This window comes from Rhinoderma darwinii, chromosome 6 (genome assembly GCF_050947455.1).
Source record: "Rhinoderma darwinii isolate aRhiDar2 chromosome 6, aRhiDar2.hap1, whole genome shotgun sequence".
Taxonomy (NCBI): domain Eukaryota; kingdom Metazoa; phylum Chordata; class Amphibia; order Anura; family Rhinodermatidae; genus Rhinoderma; species Rhinoderma darwinii.
The window spans coordinates 143,308,332-143,328,366 of NC_134692.1; the positions used below are offsets into that span (position 1 = coordinate 143,308,332).

A 20,035-nucleotide genomic window follows, 5' to 3' on the forward strand; every position below is an offset into this window, starting at 1 on the left:
TGCAGACAGACGATGTGGCTGATTCATAATTTTTACGAGCATGTGATTCTGAATAAGCGCTACATCATTTTTAGTACAAAAATTTTGTTTTCGTTTACTTCCTAGTGTGTGTGTGTGTGGTTTCTATTTACCGACTATAAATGCTACAGCTCTCTCCCCCTCTACTATTGGAAGTCCCAGCACAACCTAAAACAGCTACATTATGAATAGCTGCAGGTAAAGCCTCTGGGACACACACGCGTTCGGGATATACAGGCCGCATTTCCAGGACCAAATACACTGCAGGGAGCCGACGCTAGGTGTCCCTGCCTCCCCGCGGAACTACTGTCCCGTACTGAAAACATGATTACAGTATTATTTTATTTTTTTTAATCCATTAACAAAATACAAAGTGAAGAGAAATATAAATCAAATCCGCATTTGGTGTGACCACCCTTTGCCTTCAAAACATGAATTCACTTGCACAAAGTCATGGATTTTGTAGGATTATAGTTAGGTGTATGATTAACCAATTATACCAAACAGGTGATAATGATTTTCATATGTAGGTTGAAACAGTCATTAACTGTAACAAACATCTGTGTAGGAGGCTTAAAACTGGATGAGAAACAGCCAAACTCTGCTACAAAGGTGAGGTTGTGGATAACCGGTTCATGTCACCGGTCCACCATGGCAAAACTGAGCGCAGCAACAAGACACAGGGTAGTTATACTGTATCAGCGAGATCTCTCCCAGGCAAAGATTTCAAAGCAGACCGGGGTTTCAAGTGGTGCTGTTCAAGTTCTTTGCCCGTTTCTTTGTGCCGTTTCAATGTTGAGGATCATATACACAGTGGTCGGCTAAGGAAACTTAGTGCAGCAGATAAAAGACACATCATGTTTACTTCCTTTTGAAATCAGAAGATGTCCAGCAGTGTCATCAGCTCAGAACTGGCAGAAACCAGTGGGACCCAGATACACCCATCTGCTGTTCAGAGAAGTCTGGCCCGGAAGTGGTCTTCATGGAAGAATTGTGGTAAAAAAGCCAGACCGTCGATGTGGAAACAAGGCCAAGCAACAACTTTCCAAGAAAACATAGGAATTGGGGTGCAGAAAAATGGCAGCAGGTGCTGTGGACTAATGAGTCTAAATGTGAAATATTTGGTGTAACAAGGCAGCTTGTTCACTGTGAAGCGGTACAATAATGAGTGTCTGCAGGCAACAGTGAAGTGGTACAATAATGAGTGTCTGCAGGCAACAGTGAAGTGGTACAATAATGAGTGTCTGCAGGCAGCAGTGAAGCATGGCGGAGGGTCCTGGAGAGCGGTACAATAATGAGTGTCTGCAGGCAACAGTGAAGCATGGTGGAGGGTCCTGGAGAGCGGTACAATAATGAGTGTCTGCAGGCAACAGTGAAGCATGGTGGAGGGTCCTGGAGAGCGGTACAATAATGAGTGTCTGCAGGCAACAGTGAAGCATGACGGGGGTTACTTGCAAATTTGGCATTTTAGCAAATGGAGTTGGGGATTTGGTCAGGATTACTGGTTTCCTCAATGCTGAGAAATACAGGCAGATACTTATCCATCATGCAATACCTTCAGGGGGGGGGGGGGGTCTGATTGGCTCCAAATTTATTCTGCAGCAGGACAATGACCCCAAACATACAGCCAATGAGATTAAGAACTATATCCAGTGTAAAGAACAAGGAGCCCTGGAAGTGATGATATGGACCCCCACAGAGCCCTGATCTCTACATCATCCAGTCTGTCTGGGATTACAGAAAGAGACAGAAGATCTGCGCTTAGTTCTCCAAGATGTTTCGAACAAACTCCCTGCCAAGTGCCTTCAAAAGCTGTGGGCAAATACCTAGAAGAATTGATTCTGTTTTACAGGCAAAGTGTGGTCACAACAAATATTGATTTGATTTAGATTTCTCTTCTGCTCATTCACTTAGTTGTTTGTTTTTTTTAGCAATAAACAAAATTCAATTAACATTTCTTTTTATGAAAGCATTATTAATGTGCAGCATTTTTCCACAACTGCCTAAAACTTTTGCACAGCGCTGTATATAGGGATGCATTGAAACTTCGATACTGTTTCGAGGCCGTGCACCCGGTTCGATACCGTTATTTCATGTATTTCGATACTAAGCTGTGCGGCCGCACAGCTCAGTATAGTAACACATGAATGTATGAGAGCCGGGCTGTGGCTGTGTGATACAGCCATTGCCCCGCTCCTGACAAGTGCGCGCCATCAGCATGATCTGACGCGACCAGTGCTGCACTAATGAGCGGCGGTACTGAAGACCATACATGGCGGACACACTGCAAAACACCCCCATGTTCTGTCTTCAGTGCCTGGCATTTATTAGTGCAGCGCCGGCCGCATCACCTCATGCTGACCACGTGTGCACTTGTTGTCAGGAACGGGGTAATGGCTATATTACACAGTCGCAGCCCCGCTCTGTAACGGCGGAGATCAGAGATACCTCTCATCTCCACCGTTATTCCCCTGAATGCTGCGATCAAAGCTGAACGCAGCATTCAAGGGGTAAATGTGAAGGGTGATGCCCTTTGGATCGCATCACAGGGAATCCCTGTCACACGATTCAGGGACATACCATATATGGGCAGACAGCCCAGGGTCCATTGAAGGACCCCAGGGCTGTCCAACCATATTTCCTGTTGTTAGGGCATACTGAGGTAACAACTGCCTGTGTAAGATCAGTATATAGATATAAGCCAGTACATTAAAGTTTAAAAATAATAAAGTAAAAACATAAAGTAATGTTAAATTAAAAAAATGCACATACACATTTTTTTACAATAAACATTAAAATAAGTCTCAATACATAAACGCCTCCAGATACGGCAAGCCGCCATACATTAAGCGCCATTACGCAGAACCCAGGATATTACAGTGCCTGATGAAGGTCAGAGATGACCGAAACGTCGCACTTAAATTGGCATAATTACGAATATTAAAAATCTATCTTTGGATAACAAAAAAAATTGGGGTGCATTGTACCTTTCTTATACTACACGGATTGGGCCCCTACATATGCACCCATACGAAACCTAGTGCGGCCTGAACACCTTTGAATCGATTCGAATCCATAAAACACACGCATTCAGTATTGGCGCGGCCGTGATAACCTGCACAAAATATTTATAGCGGCATTTATGATGTGTATGCTGTAAAAAAATAAAATAAAAAGTGCTTTCTTTCACTTAGGCCGGATTCACACGAGCGTGTGTGTTTTGCGTGCGCAAAAAAAGCGTCGTTTTGTGCGCGCAAAAGGTCCGTGTGTCATCAGCGTATGATGCGCGGCTGTGTGATTTTCGCGCAGCCGCCATCATTATGACACTCTGTTTTTATGTTTGTAGCACGTGGTGCTTTTCTGTTTTCATTCATAGTTTTGACTACTGTGAAGTGCTTCCGTGTGCCGTGCGCGGTTTTCACGTACCCATTGACTTCAATGGGTGCGTGATGCGCGAAAAACGGGCAAATATAGGACATGTGAGTTTTGCGCAGCGGACGCACGCTGCGTGAAAATCACGGACTGTCTGAACGGCCCCATTCACTAACATAGGTCCGTGCGACACGCGTGAAAATCACGCGCGTAGCACGGACGTATTACACGTTCGTCTGAATAAGCCCTTATGGTGAGGCACGAGGTGTGATGAATTTAACCTCCACGTGCCTCTCATTAATAGTAATTAACCGCATCGTGTACCTTACACATTAACTCATTATGACTGAGAAACATGAAGGGGTTAATTACTATTAATGTGAGGCACATTCAAAAATTCATCACACCTTTTTAGTTAGGTTCGTGCACACGTGGCGGAAAACTCCGCTGCGGAGCATAGGCTGCGGTGCGGAATTTGGTGTCCGCAGCATACACTGGCTGTTGCGGACTTTTAGCGGACTTATTGCGGAATTTCTCCATTGACTTCAATGGAGATTCATAATTCCGCTATGAAATCCGCAGATGTTATGTGCGTTGCGTTGCGTATTGGTTTCACGAACAGGATATTTCTTCATTCTGGCTGGACCTATGTATTTCGAGTTCTACAGCCAGACTGAGATGGAATGTTTTAAAAGACAGCAGGATGTATCTTCACCTGAATACGCAACGGCTCATCCGCGTCAATTTACTACACATTTTAGGCAAAGGCGCAACGGAATCTGCAACGCAGATAATGTGCGGCATTGATGCGGACAGTGTCTACAGAAATACTCCACGTCTGGCCATGCCCTAATAGTGAATATACAGGTATACAGATTGATAGGAGTGACTGGGTTGAGCGTAATTGATAGGTGACTAGTCGTCTTTTGGTATCAGTTTTCCATTTAGGACAGAGCCAAATTTGTCTCTAAGTAAACCTGGAATCTCTTCCTCGGTGAGTTCTTGAGTGGTCTTCACACTTCCACCTCCCTGGATATGCTCCGTGCTGATCAGCCGGTGCCCAATGTACGTTAGTCTTCCATGGGGCAGTTTGATGGAACAAAAGGATTTGCGGACAAAAAAAGAGCTTGAGTCGGTCTGATGATATTCACACATCTCCCGGAAGTCCTCAAATGTTCTCTCCTCGAGTGTGAACTTGAAGAGGCTCATCCAGAGTTCCTCCTCTTTCCTCTCCATGTACCACTCATCTCCATCTACCCGTAACCGATACACACCACTGTCCTGCTCCTCTTCCCATCCAGCCTCCAGAGGAAATGGCTCAACGAATCCTTCCCCAAAACCGACATCACAAAGCCATCTCCTTCCTTCCAATACTACCAACAATATCATATGGTCAAAGAGTGGGCCATAAATGCTGGTTATTTGGTTCTTCACCCTGCCGGACAGCACCTGTGTTTGGTAGCCCAGTTGTTGCAGCACCCACAAGAAGAGGCCATTGTTTTCATAACAGAAACCACCACGTCGTCTTACAACTATTTTGTTGTATATCCACGAAATGTCCAAGATGATCTTTTCCCCACTATGTATGCTGAGACTTTCTGTGGGAACAGAGTGTACGTGGTGTGAGTGTAATTCCCGTAATGCTGCGAGGGAGGGAGGTGCGCAGTCCTCCAAATTTATCCGCTGGAGGTAGGTCTTCAAGTCCATTCTGTGGCAGGTTTTCTGTACAATAACATATACCAACATGTAGTAGAAATCCAAGAACAATACATTTCAATCATAAAAATTCCTACATCTAATAATGTACAAAAATATAACTACTATAATACTGCCCCCTATATACAAGAATATAACTACTATAATACTGCCCCCTATATACAAGAATATAACTACTATAATACTGCCCCTATATACAAGAATAGAACTACTATAATACTGCCCCTATATACAAGAATATAACTACTATAATACTGCCCCTATATTCATGCATATAACTACTATAATACTGTCCCCTATATACAAGAATATAACTACTATAATACAGCCCCCTATATACAAGAATATAACTACTATAATACTGCTCCTATATACAAGAATATAACTACTATAATACTGCTCCTATATACAAGAATATAACTATTATAATACTGCCCCCTATATACAAGAATATAACTACTATAATACTGCTCCTATATACAAGAATATAACTATTATAATACTGCCCCCTATATACAAGAATATAACTACTATAATACTGCCTCCTATATACAAGAATATAACTACTATAATACTGCTCCTATATACAAGAATATAACTACTATAATACTGCTCCTATATACAAGAATATAACTATTATAATACTGCCCCCTATATACAAGAATATAACTACTATAATACTGCCCCTATATACAAGAATATAACTACTATAATACTGCCCCTATATACAAGAATATAACTATTATAATACTGCCCCCTATATACAAGAATATAACTACTATAATACTGCCCCTATATACAAGAATATGACTACTATAATACTGCCCCTATATACAAGAATATAACTACTATAATATTGTTCCTGTATACAAGAATATAACTAGTATAATACTACCCCTATATACAAGAATATAACTACTATAATACTGCCCACTATATACAAGAATATAACTACTATAATACTGCACCTATATACAAGAATATAACTATTATAATACTGCCTCCTATATACAAGAAAATAACTACTATAATACTGCACCCTATATACAAGAATATAACTACTATAATACTGCCCGCTATATACAAGAATATAACTACTATAATACTGCTCCTATATACAAGAATATAACTACTATAATACTGCTCCCTATATACAAGAATGTAACTACTATAATACTGCTCCTATATACAAGAATATAACTACTATAATACTGCCACCTATATACAAGAATATAACTACTATAATACTGCTCCCTATATACAAGAATATAACTACTATAATACTGCTCCCTATATAAAAGAATATAACTGCTATAATACTGCCTCCTATATACAAGAATATAACTACTATAATACTGCCCCTATATACAAGAATATACCTACTATAATACTGCTCCTATATACAAGAATATAACTACTATAATACTGCTCCTATATACAAGAATATAACTATTATAATACTGCCCCCTATATACAAGAATATAACCACTATAATACTGCCCCTATATACAATATAACTACTATAATACTGCCCCTATATACAAGAATATAACTACTATAATACTGCTCCTATATACAAGAATATAACTACTATAATACTGCTCCTATATACAAGAATATAACTACTATAATACTGCCCCCTATATACAAGAATATAACTACTATAATACTGCCCCTATATACAGGAATATAACTACTATAATACTGCCCCTATATACAAGAATATAACTATTATAATACTGCCCCTATATACAAGAATATAACTACTATAATACTGCCCCTATATACAAGAATATAACTACTATAATACTGCCCCTATATACAGGAATATAACTACTATAATACTGCCCCTATATACAAGAATATAACTACTACAATACTGCCCCTATATACAAGTATATAACTACTATAATACTGCCCCTATATACAAGAATATAACTACTATAATACTGCCTCCTATATACAAGAATATAACTACTATAATACTGCCCCTATATACAAGAATATACCTATTATAATACTGCTCCTATATACAAGAATATAACTACTATAATACTGCTCATATATACAAGAATATAACTATTATAATACTGCCCCCTATATACAAGAATATAACTACTATAATACTGCACCCTATATACAAGAATATAACTACTATAATACTGCCCCCTATATACAAGAATATAACTACTATAATACTGCCCCTATATACAAGAGTATAACTACTATAATACTGCTCCTATATACAAGAATATAACTACTATACTACTGCCCCCTATATACAAGAATATAACTACTATAATACTGCTCCTATATTCAAGAATATAACTATTATAATACTGCCCCCTATATACAAGAATATAACTACTATAATACTGCCCCTATATACAAGAATATAACTACTATAATACTGCTCCTATATACAAGAATATAACTACTATAATACTGCCCCTATATACAAGAATATAACTACTATAATACTGCTCCATATATACAAGAATATAACGACTATAATACTGCTCCTATATACAAGAATATAACTACTATAATACTACCCCTATATACAAGAATATAACTTCTATAATACTGCTCCTATATACAAGAATATAACTACTATAATACTGCCTCCTATATACAGGAATATAACTACTATAATACTGCTCCTATATACAAGAATATAACTACTATATTACTGCCTCCTATATACAGGAATATAACTACTATAATACTGCTCCTATATACAAGAATATAACTACTATAATACTGCCCCTATATACAAGAATATAACTACTATAATACTGCCCCTATATACAAGAATATAACTATTATAATACTGCCCCCTATATACAAGAATATAACTACTATAATACTGCCCCTATATACAAGAATATGACTACTATAATACTGCCCCTATATACAAGAATATAACTACTATAATACTGTTCCTGTATACAAGAATATAACTAGTATAATACTACCCCTATATACAAGAATATAACTACTATAATACTGCCCCCTATATACAAGAATATAACTACTATAATACTGCACCTATATACAAGAATATAACTATTATAATACTGCCTCCTATATACAAGAAAATAACTACTATAATACTGCACCCTATATACAAGAATATAACTACTATAATACTGCCCGCTATATACAAGAATATAACTACTATAATACTGCTCCTATATACAAGAATATAACTACTATAATACTGCTCCCTATATACAAGAATGTAACTACTATAATACTGCTCCTATATACAAGAATATAACTACTATAATACTGCCACCTATATACAAGAATATAACTACTATAATACTGCTCCCTATATACAAGAATATAACTACTATAATACTGCTCCCTATATAAAAGAATATAACTGCTATAATACTGCCTCCTATATACAAGAATATAACTACTATAATACTGCCCCTATATACAAGAATATACCTACTATAATACTGCTCCTATATACAAGAATATAACTACTATAATACTGCCCCTATATACAAGAATATACCTACTATAATACTGCTCCTATATACAAGAATATAACTACTATAATACTGCTCCTATATACAAGAATATAACTATTATAATACTGCCCCCTATATACAAGAATATAACCACTATAATACTGCCCCTATATACAATATAACTACTATAATACTGCCCCTATATACAAGAATATAACTACTATAATACTGCTCCTATATACAAGAATATAACTACTATAATACTGCTCCTATATACAAGAATATAACTACTATAATACTGCCCCCTATATACAAGAATATAACTACTATAATACTGCCCCTATATACAGGAATATAACTACTATAATACTGCCCCTATATACAAGAATATAACTACTATAATACTGCCCCTATATACAAGAATATAACTACTATAATACTGCCCCTATATACAGGAATATAACTACTATAATACTGCCCCTATATACAAGAATATAACTACTACAATACTGCCCCTATATACAAGTATATAACTACTATAATACTGCCCCTATATACATGAATATAACTACTATAATACTGCCTCCTATATACAAGAATATAACTACTATAATACTGCCCCTATATACAAGAATATACCTACTATAATACTGCTCCTATATACAAGAATATAACTACTATAATACTGCTCATATATACAAGAATATAACTATTATAATACTGCCCCCTATATACAAGAATATAACTACTATAATACTGCCCCTATATACAAGAATATAACTACTATAATACTGCCCCCTATATACAAGAAAATAACTACTATAATACTGCACCCTATATACAAGAATATAACTACTATAATACTGCCCCCTATATACAAGAATATAACTACTCTAATACTGCTCCCTATATACAAGAATATACCTACTATAATACTGCTCCTATATACAAGAATATAACTACTATAATACTGCCCCTATATACAAGAGTATAACTACTATAATACTGCTCCTATATACAAGAATATAACTACTATACTACTGCCCCCTATATACAAGAATATAACTACTATAATACTGCTCCTATATTCAAGAATATAACTATTATAATACTGCCCCCTATATACAAGAATATAACTACTATAATACTGCCCCTATATACAAGAATATAACTACTATAATACTGCTCCTATATACAAGAATATAACTACTATAATACTGCCCCTATATACAAGAATATAACTACTATAATACTGCTCCATATATACAAGAATATAACGACTATAATACTGCTCCTATATACAAGAATATAACTACTATAATACTACCCCTATATACAAGAATATAACTTCTATAATACTGCTCCTATATACAAGAATATAACTACTATAATACTGCCTCCTATATACAGGAATATAACTACTATAATACTGCTCCTATATACAAGAATATAACTACTATATTACTGCCTCCTATATACAGGAATATAACTACTATAATACTGCTCCTATATACAAGAATATAACTACTATAATACTGCTCCTATATACAAGAATATAACTACTATAATACTGCTCCCTATATACAAGAATAGAACTACTATAATACTGCCCCCTATATACAAGAATATAACTACTATAATACTGCCCCTATATACAAGACTATAACGACTATAATACTGCCCCTATATACAAGAATATAACCACTATAATACTGCCCCCTATATACAAGAATATTACTACTATAATACTGCCCCCTATATACAAGAATATAACTACTATAATACTGCTCCTATATACAAGAATATAACTACTATAATACTGCTCCCTATATACAAGAATAGAACTACTATAATACTGCCCCTATATACAAGAATATAACTACTATAATACTGCCCCTATATACAAGAATATAACGACTATAATACTGCCCCTATATACAAGAATATAACCACTATAATATTGCCCCCTATATACAAGAATATAACTACTATAACACTGCCCCCTATATGCAAGAATATATCTTCTATAATACTGCTCCTATATACAAGAATATAACTACTATAATACTGCCTCCTATATACAGGAATATAACTACTATAATACTGCTCCTATATACAAGAATATAACTACTATAATACTGCCTCCTATATACAGGAATATAACTACTATAATACTGCTCCTATATACAAGAATATAACTACTATAATACTGCTCCTATATACAAGAATATAACTACTATAATACTGCTCCCTATATACAAGAATAGAACTACTATAATACTGCCCCCTATATACAAGAATATAACTACTATAATACTGCCCCTATATACAAGAATATAACGACTATAATACTGCCCCTATATACAAGAATATAACCACTATAATACTGCCCCTATATACAAGAATATAACGACTATAATACTGCCCCTATATACAAGAATATAACCACTATAATACTGCCCCCTATATACAAGAATATAACTACTATAATACTGCCCCCTATATACAAGAATATAACTACTATAATACTGCCCCTATATACAAGAATATAACTACTATAATACTGCCCCTATATACAAGAATATAACGACTATAATACTGCCCCTATATACAAGAATATAACCACTATAATACTGCCCCCTATATACAAGAATATAACTACTATAATACTGCCCCCTATATACAAGAATATAACTACTATAATACTGCTCCTATATACAAGAATATAACTACTATAATACTGCTCCTATATACAAGAATATAACTACTATAATACTGCCCCTATATATGTTATACTTTGTTGCTTAGTCACTGACACTCCCTGGCCAGTTTGGTCTCTCATAATTTGTTCCTTGAAGTTGTCTGCGTGGCTCTAGATTTGGAACTTTCCATCATGAAAGTATAATAAGACACAGCAGGGGGGGGGTCATACACAGCAGCGGTTCACCTTGTATGAACAGTATATGGGCCCCTTACTGTCTTATAGCTCATCACCCTGCTATCATGTGGCAGTGCCCCCCTTATCTACTGGGCCCTTGTGCAGCTGCACAGGTTGCAGTAATAGTTGTCTGCCCCTGTAGCGGGTCCTGTATAGGTAGGGGGGGGGGGTGTCTGGCCTGGCTGTATATAAGCAGAAGCCCACGTGTCCCTGATTACTCACCTTCTAAAGTTCCTGCTAGACGGGTCCGGAGTCATGTGACAGATCATGTGACTGCCACATAAATGATTTTGTACGCGTTCTCTGCGATAGTTTAGGGGTTGTCCGCACGTTACAGAATTGCTGCAGGAGATGTCACTGCTTTGCTGCTTCCGTATTCTGCTGCATATTTTCCGTCCATAATTCCGTTAGGCGTGGACAATTAAAGGGAAAGTCCCCACAACATGATCTTCTGATGGGTCATAGATACAGGTGAGGAGATGACATAGGTGAAGTCTGGGATCCGGGGTCACCCCGGATTTGCAGAATGAAAGGCTCTATAGAGAGATGACGCCGCTCACAGATTACTGGGAATCACATTAGACTGAAAGCAAGCACTTTGTATGAGAGCCGATCATGTGTCCGGCTCTGTTATGGGGGCACTGATGTGTCTGACTGTTATGGGGCACTGATGTGTCCAGCTCTATTATGGGGGACACTGACATGTTTGGCTCTGTTACGGGGCACACTGACGTGTCCGGCTCTTATGGGGGACACTGACATGCCTGTCCCTGTTATGGGAGGACACTGATGTGGCTGGCTAGGTTATGGGTGACTTTGATGTGGCGGTCACTGATGTGGCGGTCACTGTTGGGGCACTGATGTGGCGGTCACTGTTGGGGCATTGATGTGGCGGTCACTGTTGGGCACTGATGTGGCGGTCACTGTTGGGGCATTGATGTGGCGGTCACTGTTGGGGCACTGATGTGGCGGTCACTGTTGGGGCATTGATGTGGCTGTCACTGTTGGGGGCACTGATGTGGCTGTCACTGTTGGGCACTGATGTGGCGGTCACTGTTGGGGCATTGATGTGGCGGTCACTGTTGGGGCACTGATGTGGCGGTCACTGTTGGGGGCACTGATGTGGCTGTCACTGTTGGGGGCACTGATGTGGCGGTCACTGTTGAGGCATTGATGTGGCGGTCACTGTTGGGGCACTGATGTGGCGGTCACTGTTGGGGCACTGATGTGGCTGTCACAGTTGGGGCACTGATGTGGCTGTCACTGTTGGGGGCACTGATGTGGCGGTCACTGTTGGGGGCACTGATGTGGCGGTCACTGTTGGGGGCACTGATGTGGCGGTCACTGTTGGGGGCACTGATGTGGCGGTCACTGTTGGGGGCACTGATGTGGCGGTCACTGTTGGGGGCACTGATGTGGCGGTCACTGTTGGGGGCACTGATGTGGCGGTCACTGTTGGGGGCACTGATGTGGCGGTCACTGTTGGGGGCACTGATGCGGCGGTCACTGTTGGGGGCACTGATGTGGCGGTCACTGTTGGGGGCACTGATGTGGCTGTCACTGTTGGGGCACTGATGTGTCGGTCACTGTTGGGGCACTGATGTGGCGGTCACTGTTGGGGGCACTGATGTGGCGGTCACAGTTGGGGGCACTGATGTGGCGGTCACAGTTGGGGGCACTGATGTGGCGGTCACAGTTGGGGGCACTGATGTGGCGGTCACAGTTGGGGGCACTGATGTGGCGGTCACAGTTGGGGGCACTGATGTGGCGGTCACTGTTGGGGGCACTGATGTGGCGGTCACTGTTGGGGGCACTGATGTGGCGGTCACAGTTGGGGGCACTGATGTGTCGGTCACTGTTGGGGCACACCAAAGAGGCTGGGTCTATTATGGGGACACCCCCTACATGTCTCTATTATTGATCTGACCTGCGCAGGCAGCCACATTGAGCGGAGATCAGAGCTCTGGTTATAGGTGATGGCGCGGAGGTCACTACAAGGGTCCAGCTGCTGCTCCCTAGTCTCATGGCCACCTATAGGGACTGTACTTACTGTAAGAGCGGGCAGGGGATCGGCAGACGTCTCTCCTCTGGGTATCGCTGCCGCATGGGAGAGGGCAAAGTATTAATTTCATCTTATAGCTAATCTGCTGATGTTCAGTAATAATTGACCAGCTCCGGTGACGTTCATCCTGTAACATCTGGCTGCTGCGGGATTTAACTCCCGATACCTCAGGTGACCCCCTGTGACCCCTGGTGTGTTTCTCGCTACTCCCGGTCCGGGGACACAATTGCATTTGGTGCAAATTAGGTCAATCATTTGAAAATATATTTGTCCCAACTCATGACATACTCAAATATTGTACGTGTGCCAGTATCTTGTGCCAAGGAAATTATGCAAGTCAGTAAGAAACATGTGTGCAATTATCGTTATTTATTCAGCCCCGCCCCTTTTATTTTAGTTTTTTTCTTAAATCTGTCACAAATGTTGCATAAAAGGTGAGGGGGGGGGTGCAGTGAGGTCACAGGTGAGGGGGCAGTGAGGTCACAGGTGAGGGGGGCAGTGAGGTCACAGGTGAGGGGGGCATTGAGGTCACAGGTGAGGGGGCATTGAGGTCACAGGTGAGGGGGGCAGTGAGGTCACAGGTGAGGGGGGCAGTGAGGTCACAGGTGAGGGGGGCATTGAGGTCACAGGTGAGGGGGCAGTGAGGTCACAGGTGAGGGGGCAGTGAGGTCACAGGTGAGGGGGGCAGTGAGGTCACAGGTGAGGGGGGCAGTGAGGTCACAGGTGAGGGGGGCAGTGAGGTCACAGGTGAGGGGGGCAGTGAGGTCACAGGTGAGGGGGGCAGTGAGGTCACAGGTGAGGGGGGCAGTGAGGTCACAGGTGAGGGGGCAGTGAGGTCACAGGTGAGGGGGCAGTGAGGTCACAGGTGAGGGGGCAGTGAGGTCACAGGTGAGGGGGGCAGTGAGGTCACAGGTGAGGGGGCAGTGAGGTCACAGGTGAGGGGGGCAGTGAGGTCACAGGTGAGCACTGGGCGACAATTAGATAATTCCCTCCGGCAGAATTTGGTGTATAATTTGTTAACTTTTAATGAATAATCGCTGGACTTTGCTCCGTCATAACATCGAAGTCACAGGCAGCGCAGGGACAGCAGAAGCAGCTGAAGACCCTGCAAACAGCCCCTCATGTCTCAGCTTCCTGGATGCGGTCAGTGTGCAATGGGGGGAGGAGGGATAATAGGGTTCACAGCAGTCACCCCTGAATTTGTAGATTATGAACGGCTCTTCTATATTTTCAGGTTCAGTCGCTGAAGGTCAGATTTCCATTGTCTCTTCCGGCTGCAGCGCGGCTGTGGACACAGAGAATCAGGGGTTAACGGTGCCATTATAACAACCGTACCGAAGCTCCGCCGTGTCTAAAGTCCTCAAATATCAGCATCTGCGTAACGGACATTTGTTTTTTTTCATATACTTTCCACTTATTTTTCAGAAAATAACATTTCTACCTGGAAACCATCAACAAGCAGGATGACTGGTGCTGAGAGGTCTTTGTTTTTGCACCATTAATGAAGTGTACATATCCAGGTCAGCTCGGCTTATCACAACATAACAAGTATAAGGTTAACACATGAGCCCGAGCACAATCACCACATCACTAGATATTCAGGGGTTGATAAGTCAGGGTGTATCGAAGGGTTAAATCAGCCCCACAAAAGGAGAGTTTTATGCACACAAAATACTAACTACAGACATATAAGAATAACAGATCCATCAACAGCAGCTTGCTGATGGTTTCCAGCAAATAAATTGTAATTGACAGAATGTTAAAAGCGACTTCATCTGTTGGAATAAAGATAAACAGAATTGACCCGGATAGAACTCGACTGAGGCCTCAACATCAGTAAGTGAGTTTAAAGCCACGTTCATTGGCGGCGCGGTTACCATACACTTTATTTTGTCATGACTGTGATCAGATCCTACAGGGAGGGGAGATATAATGGACGGGCGTATACTTCTCTCTTTAAGATCCAATCTTGGTTTAAGAGGGGAAATAAAACATTAAAAACTATGTAACCATGACAACGATGTTTACAGACGGGGGTTGGGATTCTACTTCACGCTTACCTGAACCAGTAGGAAGCCATCGCTGTGTCCTGGGGAACGCCGACTCCTGTATACACGAGACACAAGTAAACAGTGGGGTCAAAGTTCACACGCCCTCAGGCCTCCGGTTCCACAAGTGCGCAACCAAAACCGTGGCATTCCTGGCAGCCGGTACGTATGTTTTTTTTATAAAATTCCTTTCGCAGGTGGTAACAATGGATGCAATATCAAGACTAGGGCAAAAGAAAAGTGGAGCAGTTGCCCATAGCAACCACTCAGGTAGCAGCTTTAATTCTCAAGAGGCCTCAGAGCTGTAATCTAATTGGTTGCTATAGGCAACCACTTTCCCCCTCCTTTAGTTTTGATAAATTTGCCCCCAATAAATCCCAATGACTGAAATGTAAACACAAAACAGTGAAAATGTATGACAACAGGTGCCATGGAAAAGTAGTTGCCCATAGCAACCAATCAGATTCCATCTTTCATTTTCTAGAGGTCCTTTGGAAAATGAAAGCAGAAACCTGATTGGTTGCTAAGGGCAACTACACCACTTTCTGGACACCAGTTTTTCTAAATCTCCACCAAAACGTGTTGTTTAAGTGATGAACAATTACCTCTCAGGTACCTCTGCCCCACCACGTGCTGGGCACCGGGGTAACCCAGGTGGGCGTAGAAGTGGGAGACGTGGAAGTGGAAATTCTGGTACCAGATCCAGATATAGAGCAGGCAGAGCAGAGAGCTGGAGACGGTCAGGAGCTGCGGAGAGGGCGGCAGAGTCACCCGTGTTATACAGCGCCCGCGTGTTACCCTCCTTAATAATGACATTGCATCATTTAAGTCGAGAAACTTTACAAAAATTCTTCGTTGTACAGATTTTGATTTATTCTCTAGTCACATCCAGAGCTGCCCTTAAAATTCTGCATATTGCCCTTGGACTTAAATAACGGTTAATCTGCAGTCCTTTGTCAGACATGTGACCTAATATTATCTGAATTCCCACAATATACTGTAGATGCAGCTCTGGATGTGACTGAAGTATAAGACACAATGGTGCCCGTACAGGTTAGATAAATGTCAGATGAATCTGCAGATTTCCGCCTGATCTGTGTTAGGGGGTCACACGAGTCTCACCCAACTACAGATGTCGGGAGAAATAAATTTAAAAAAAAACAAAATCGGGCATAGATCCTTTGTTCCTGCAGGAGATAAGCTGCTGCCAGGGTAATCTGGCAGCAGCTTATCTCCCTCTCTCTATTAAATGTGGCGTGAGCATGTTTATGGGTAAGTTTTATCTTAAATCTATGGGCGAATTTACAAATTTCACAATTTAAATCTATGTAAGATATCAAAGAATGACAAATATTGTCAATATAAAATGTGATTTATTTTCATCATACTCCAGTCACATCTAGAGCTGCTTTCAAAATGCTGATGGTTTCTCTTGGAAACAGACTGCTGTTGTATAATTTTCATCAGGGCTCTTATAATGCCTTACACCCAGGTAAAAAAAAATATATATATACTAGCAAACTTGTAAATGCAGCTCTGGATGTGACTGGAGTATAAGACCTAGTGTCACTTACTCTGCTTATTAACAACATTTCACTATTTATATCTCTGAAACATGTCAAGTTGCCTTAACGTCTGCAGCTATTTTACTTATACTCTAGTCACATCCAGAGCTGATCTTAATACTTTGTTGGTCACAGATAATGGGTGCTCCACACTTATGTCTCACTGATTTGATTCCAGCACAGAATAAGAATCAAGGTGAAGTGCTTCAATTACTCCCTTGCCACAGCTTACCTCCCATGGATGCCACTTCAGGTGCCCCTTCTTCACGGGTCCGGTCGTCGTCTCGCGCGGTCCTCTCCTTCGCCGCATCGTGTGATCTCTCACAGGCAGAACATCTGTATTTATAGCCGCTGGAGTTCTCTTCTATTATATTGTTGCCATCCCCGTGATATATGACGGCCTGGTGCAGAGATAAGCGGCATCTGTGTGTGTGTGATAATGCCCCCCCTCCCAGGCTCCATCGCACGGGGCTTTCTTTGAACGACTGAAGGAGCGGGGGATGGCGGTGTCTGTGCCCTTTCCTTCCGGATGGATGAAAACACAAGAACCGTGATGTGTATTATACTTTGAGGGGTTGCCCTTTAGCTGGCTGCAGAGGTGACATCGCAAGTAACCTGCAATTGCCCGCCGCGGTCACCTGACATGTCATCGCAATGCACGTCATATCAATGGCCACCGAGGAAAAAGTGGGTGACGCCCAAGACTGGCGGCAGGGAACCACAGCAAAATCAGCATAGTAGGTATAGCGCACAATTTGTTTTTTTTCCCATTTTCAGACAAAATTTCTACCCAACGCCAAGTGGGGATCAAACTGGGTCATTACACAGTCGATGCCCCATTCTCCATGCAACTTATCCGTTTTGTTGCCCTTCTTTGTATCTTTTCCAACAACACAGAACTGAACCGCATATATCAGATGTGGCCGTGCAAGGCCTTGTAAAGTGGTGATATTATATCCCTGTCCCGCGAGTCCATGCCTCTTAATACACAACATTATCCCGCTGGCCTTAGAAGCAGCTGATTGATATTGTGCTGTTATTTAGTCTATGATCTACAACTGAAGCCCTCAACTGGCGGACCGGACCAGTGGCGCCACAAGCACCGAGCATTCGGGGCAGAAGACCCAGATTTTTGGCCCGGTGCTCCGGATCCCCTGGTGACTGCCACATTTAGTTGTATTGGCATCTACAGGATGGTGATACAACTGAATACTATGGCGGAGCAGGAAACTATCAGCTCCCTGCTCTGCCATTCACTAGGCTGCAACCTCTTCAGCCATGTTAGGCCTGCAGCCTATAAGATGCAGGGACAGGATCCCTGTGCAGACCGACACGATGACGTCAGTGCATCACACCGGCCTACGCAAAGGTCCCAGCTCGGCTTCTCATAGGCTGCAGGCCTAATGTAGCTGAAGAGAGGCTGTAGACCAGCTCTGTTTGTCACTGGAACGGGGTCAGGGGAGTATAAGTTATTATTTGTTTGGGGGGTTAGGGCAGTATCTACAAGGGGGCGTTTTCTGGGGGCAGTCTGTGTGGGACTATCTACGCGGGGGGGGGGGGGGGGGTGGCGCTATCTACAAATCTTTACTTCTGGTGTTTAGCTCAAACCTTCACCTGACGTCAGACCCCAGTAAGTGGACAATTGCTAATAGTAGTTGAGTACCACTGATCTACAAGTTCCCCGACCCTTCTCTCAATGGCTCTTCCAGTTTAAACTCCCCCTAGGACATATGGTGCCCTTTATATGATCAATACCCGGATGTATAACTTTACATTTGTCCACTTTGAATCTCATTTGCCAAGTGGAGACTTCCACAAGCTCCTCAGCCACACAGGGCTCCCCAGCCACACAGGGCTCCTCAGCCACACAGGGCTCCTCAGCCACACAGGGCTCCCCAGCCACACAGGGCTCCCCAGCCACACAGGGCTCCCCAGCCACACAATACCTCCTCAGCCACACAATACCTCCTCAGCCACACAATACCTCCTCAGCCACACAGAGCTGCCCAGGCACACATACCTCCTCAGCCACACAGAGCTCCCCAGCCACACAGAGCTCCCCAGCCACACAGGGTTCCCCAGCGACACAGAGTTCCCCAGCCACACAGAGTTCCCCAGCCACACAGAGCTCCTCAGCCACACAGGGCTCCCCAGCCACACAGGGCTCCCCAGCCACACAGGGCTCCCCAGCCACACACGGCTCCTCAGCCACACAGGGCTCCCCAGCCACACAGGGCTCCCCAGCCACACAGAGCTCCTCAGCCACACAGGGCTCCTCATCTCCGGAGTTCTACAGAGGCAAATGGGGGAGGAATCCTCCAGCTCACCGATGGGCCCGCTATCTGATGCATCCAGCCCTTTATATATGGACTTTTAAATATATTTGGTATAAAGTTTGAACATTACTTCCTTTTAAACCCCGCGCTGGATAAAGTTTCTCTTTTTCCACAGAGGCCTAAGACCAAAATAACCTAAATTCTACTTACACTGGAACATCACACAAAAACACAACGTGAAATTACTTAAAATAATATTTTGTTGGGGGCGTGGCCAGCTATAGGAGAGTGAGGACGTGCTTTCTTCAGCTCCTCCACCAGCTTTTACTGCATCGGCTAACATCTACTCCCTGCAATGGGGAAGGCTAGTAAAAAGAATAAGGCAGCAGCCTCTACCTTTCCCTCATCTCCCCAGAGTGATATTGGGGCCTATTTTGGGCCAGACCCAGATGCAGCTATGGACTTCGCTCCAGGCCGAGACCCGGGGTCAAGATGGCCACCCAACCTCTCCACCTTCACTGCCCCAGTGCCCTGAGATGGCCCCTGACGACG

General features: G+C 42.1%; 1 protein-coding gene across 2 annotated transcripts; it reads right to left on the reverse strand.

Annotated features, from left to right (window-relative positions):
- Positions 1-354: 354 nt before the first annotated feature.
- Positions 355-13,632, reverse strand: LOC142656010 (arylamine N-acetyltransferase, pineal gland isozyme NAT-10-like). Of its 2 annotated transcripts, XM_075830821.1 has the most exons (3): positions 13,583-13,632; positions 11,755-12,068; positions 355-5,112 (listed from the first exon to the last, which is right to left on the reverse strand). In XM_075830821.1, exon 3 carries the CDS (start codon positions 5,095-5,097, stop codon positions 4,306-4,308), a length of 792 nt encoding a protein of 263 aa, XP_075686936.1. In that variant the 5' UTR covers positions 5,098-5,112; positions 11,755-12,068; positions 13,583-13,632; the 3' UTR covers positions 355-4,305. The 2 variants fall into 2 exon arrangements, with proteins under 2 accessions (XP_075686936.1, XP_075686937.1); XM_075830822.1 differs by lacking the exon at positions 13,583-13,632 and having other exon boundaries at positions 11,755-12,074.
- Between the last annotated feature and the right edge of the window lie 6,403 nt (positions 13,633-20,035).

Coding starts and splice junctions, on each gene's coding strand:
- LOC142656010 (XM_075830821.1), bottom strand. CDS start 5,097: ATGGACTTGAAGACCTACCTCCAGCGGATAAATTTGGAGGACTGCGCA.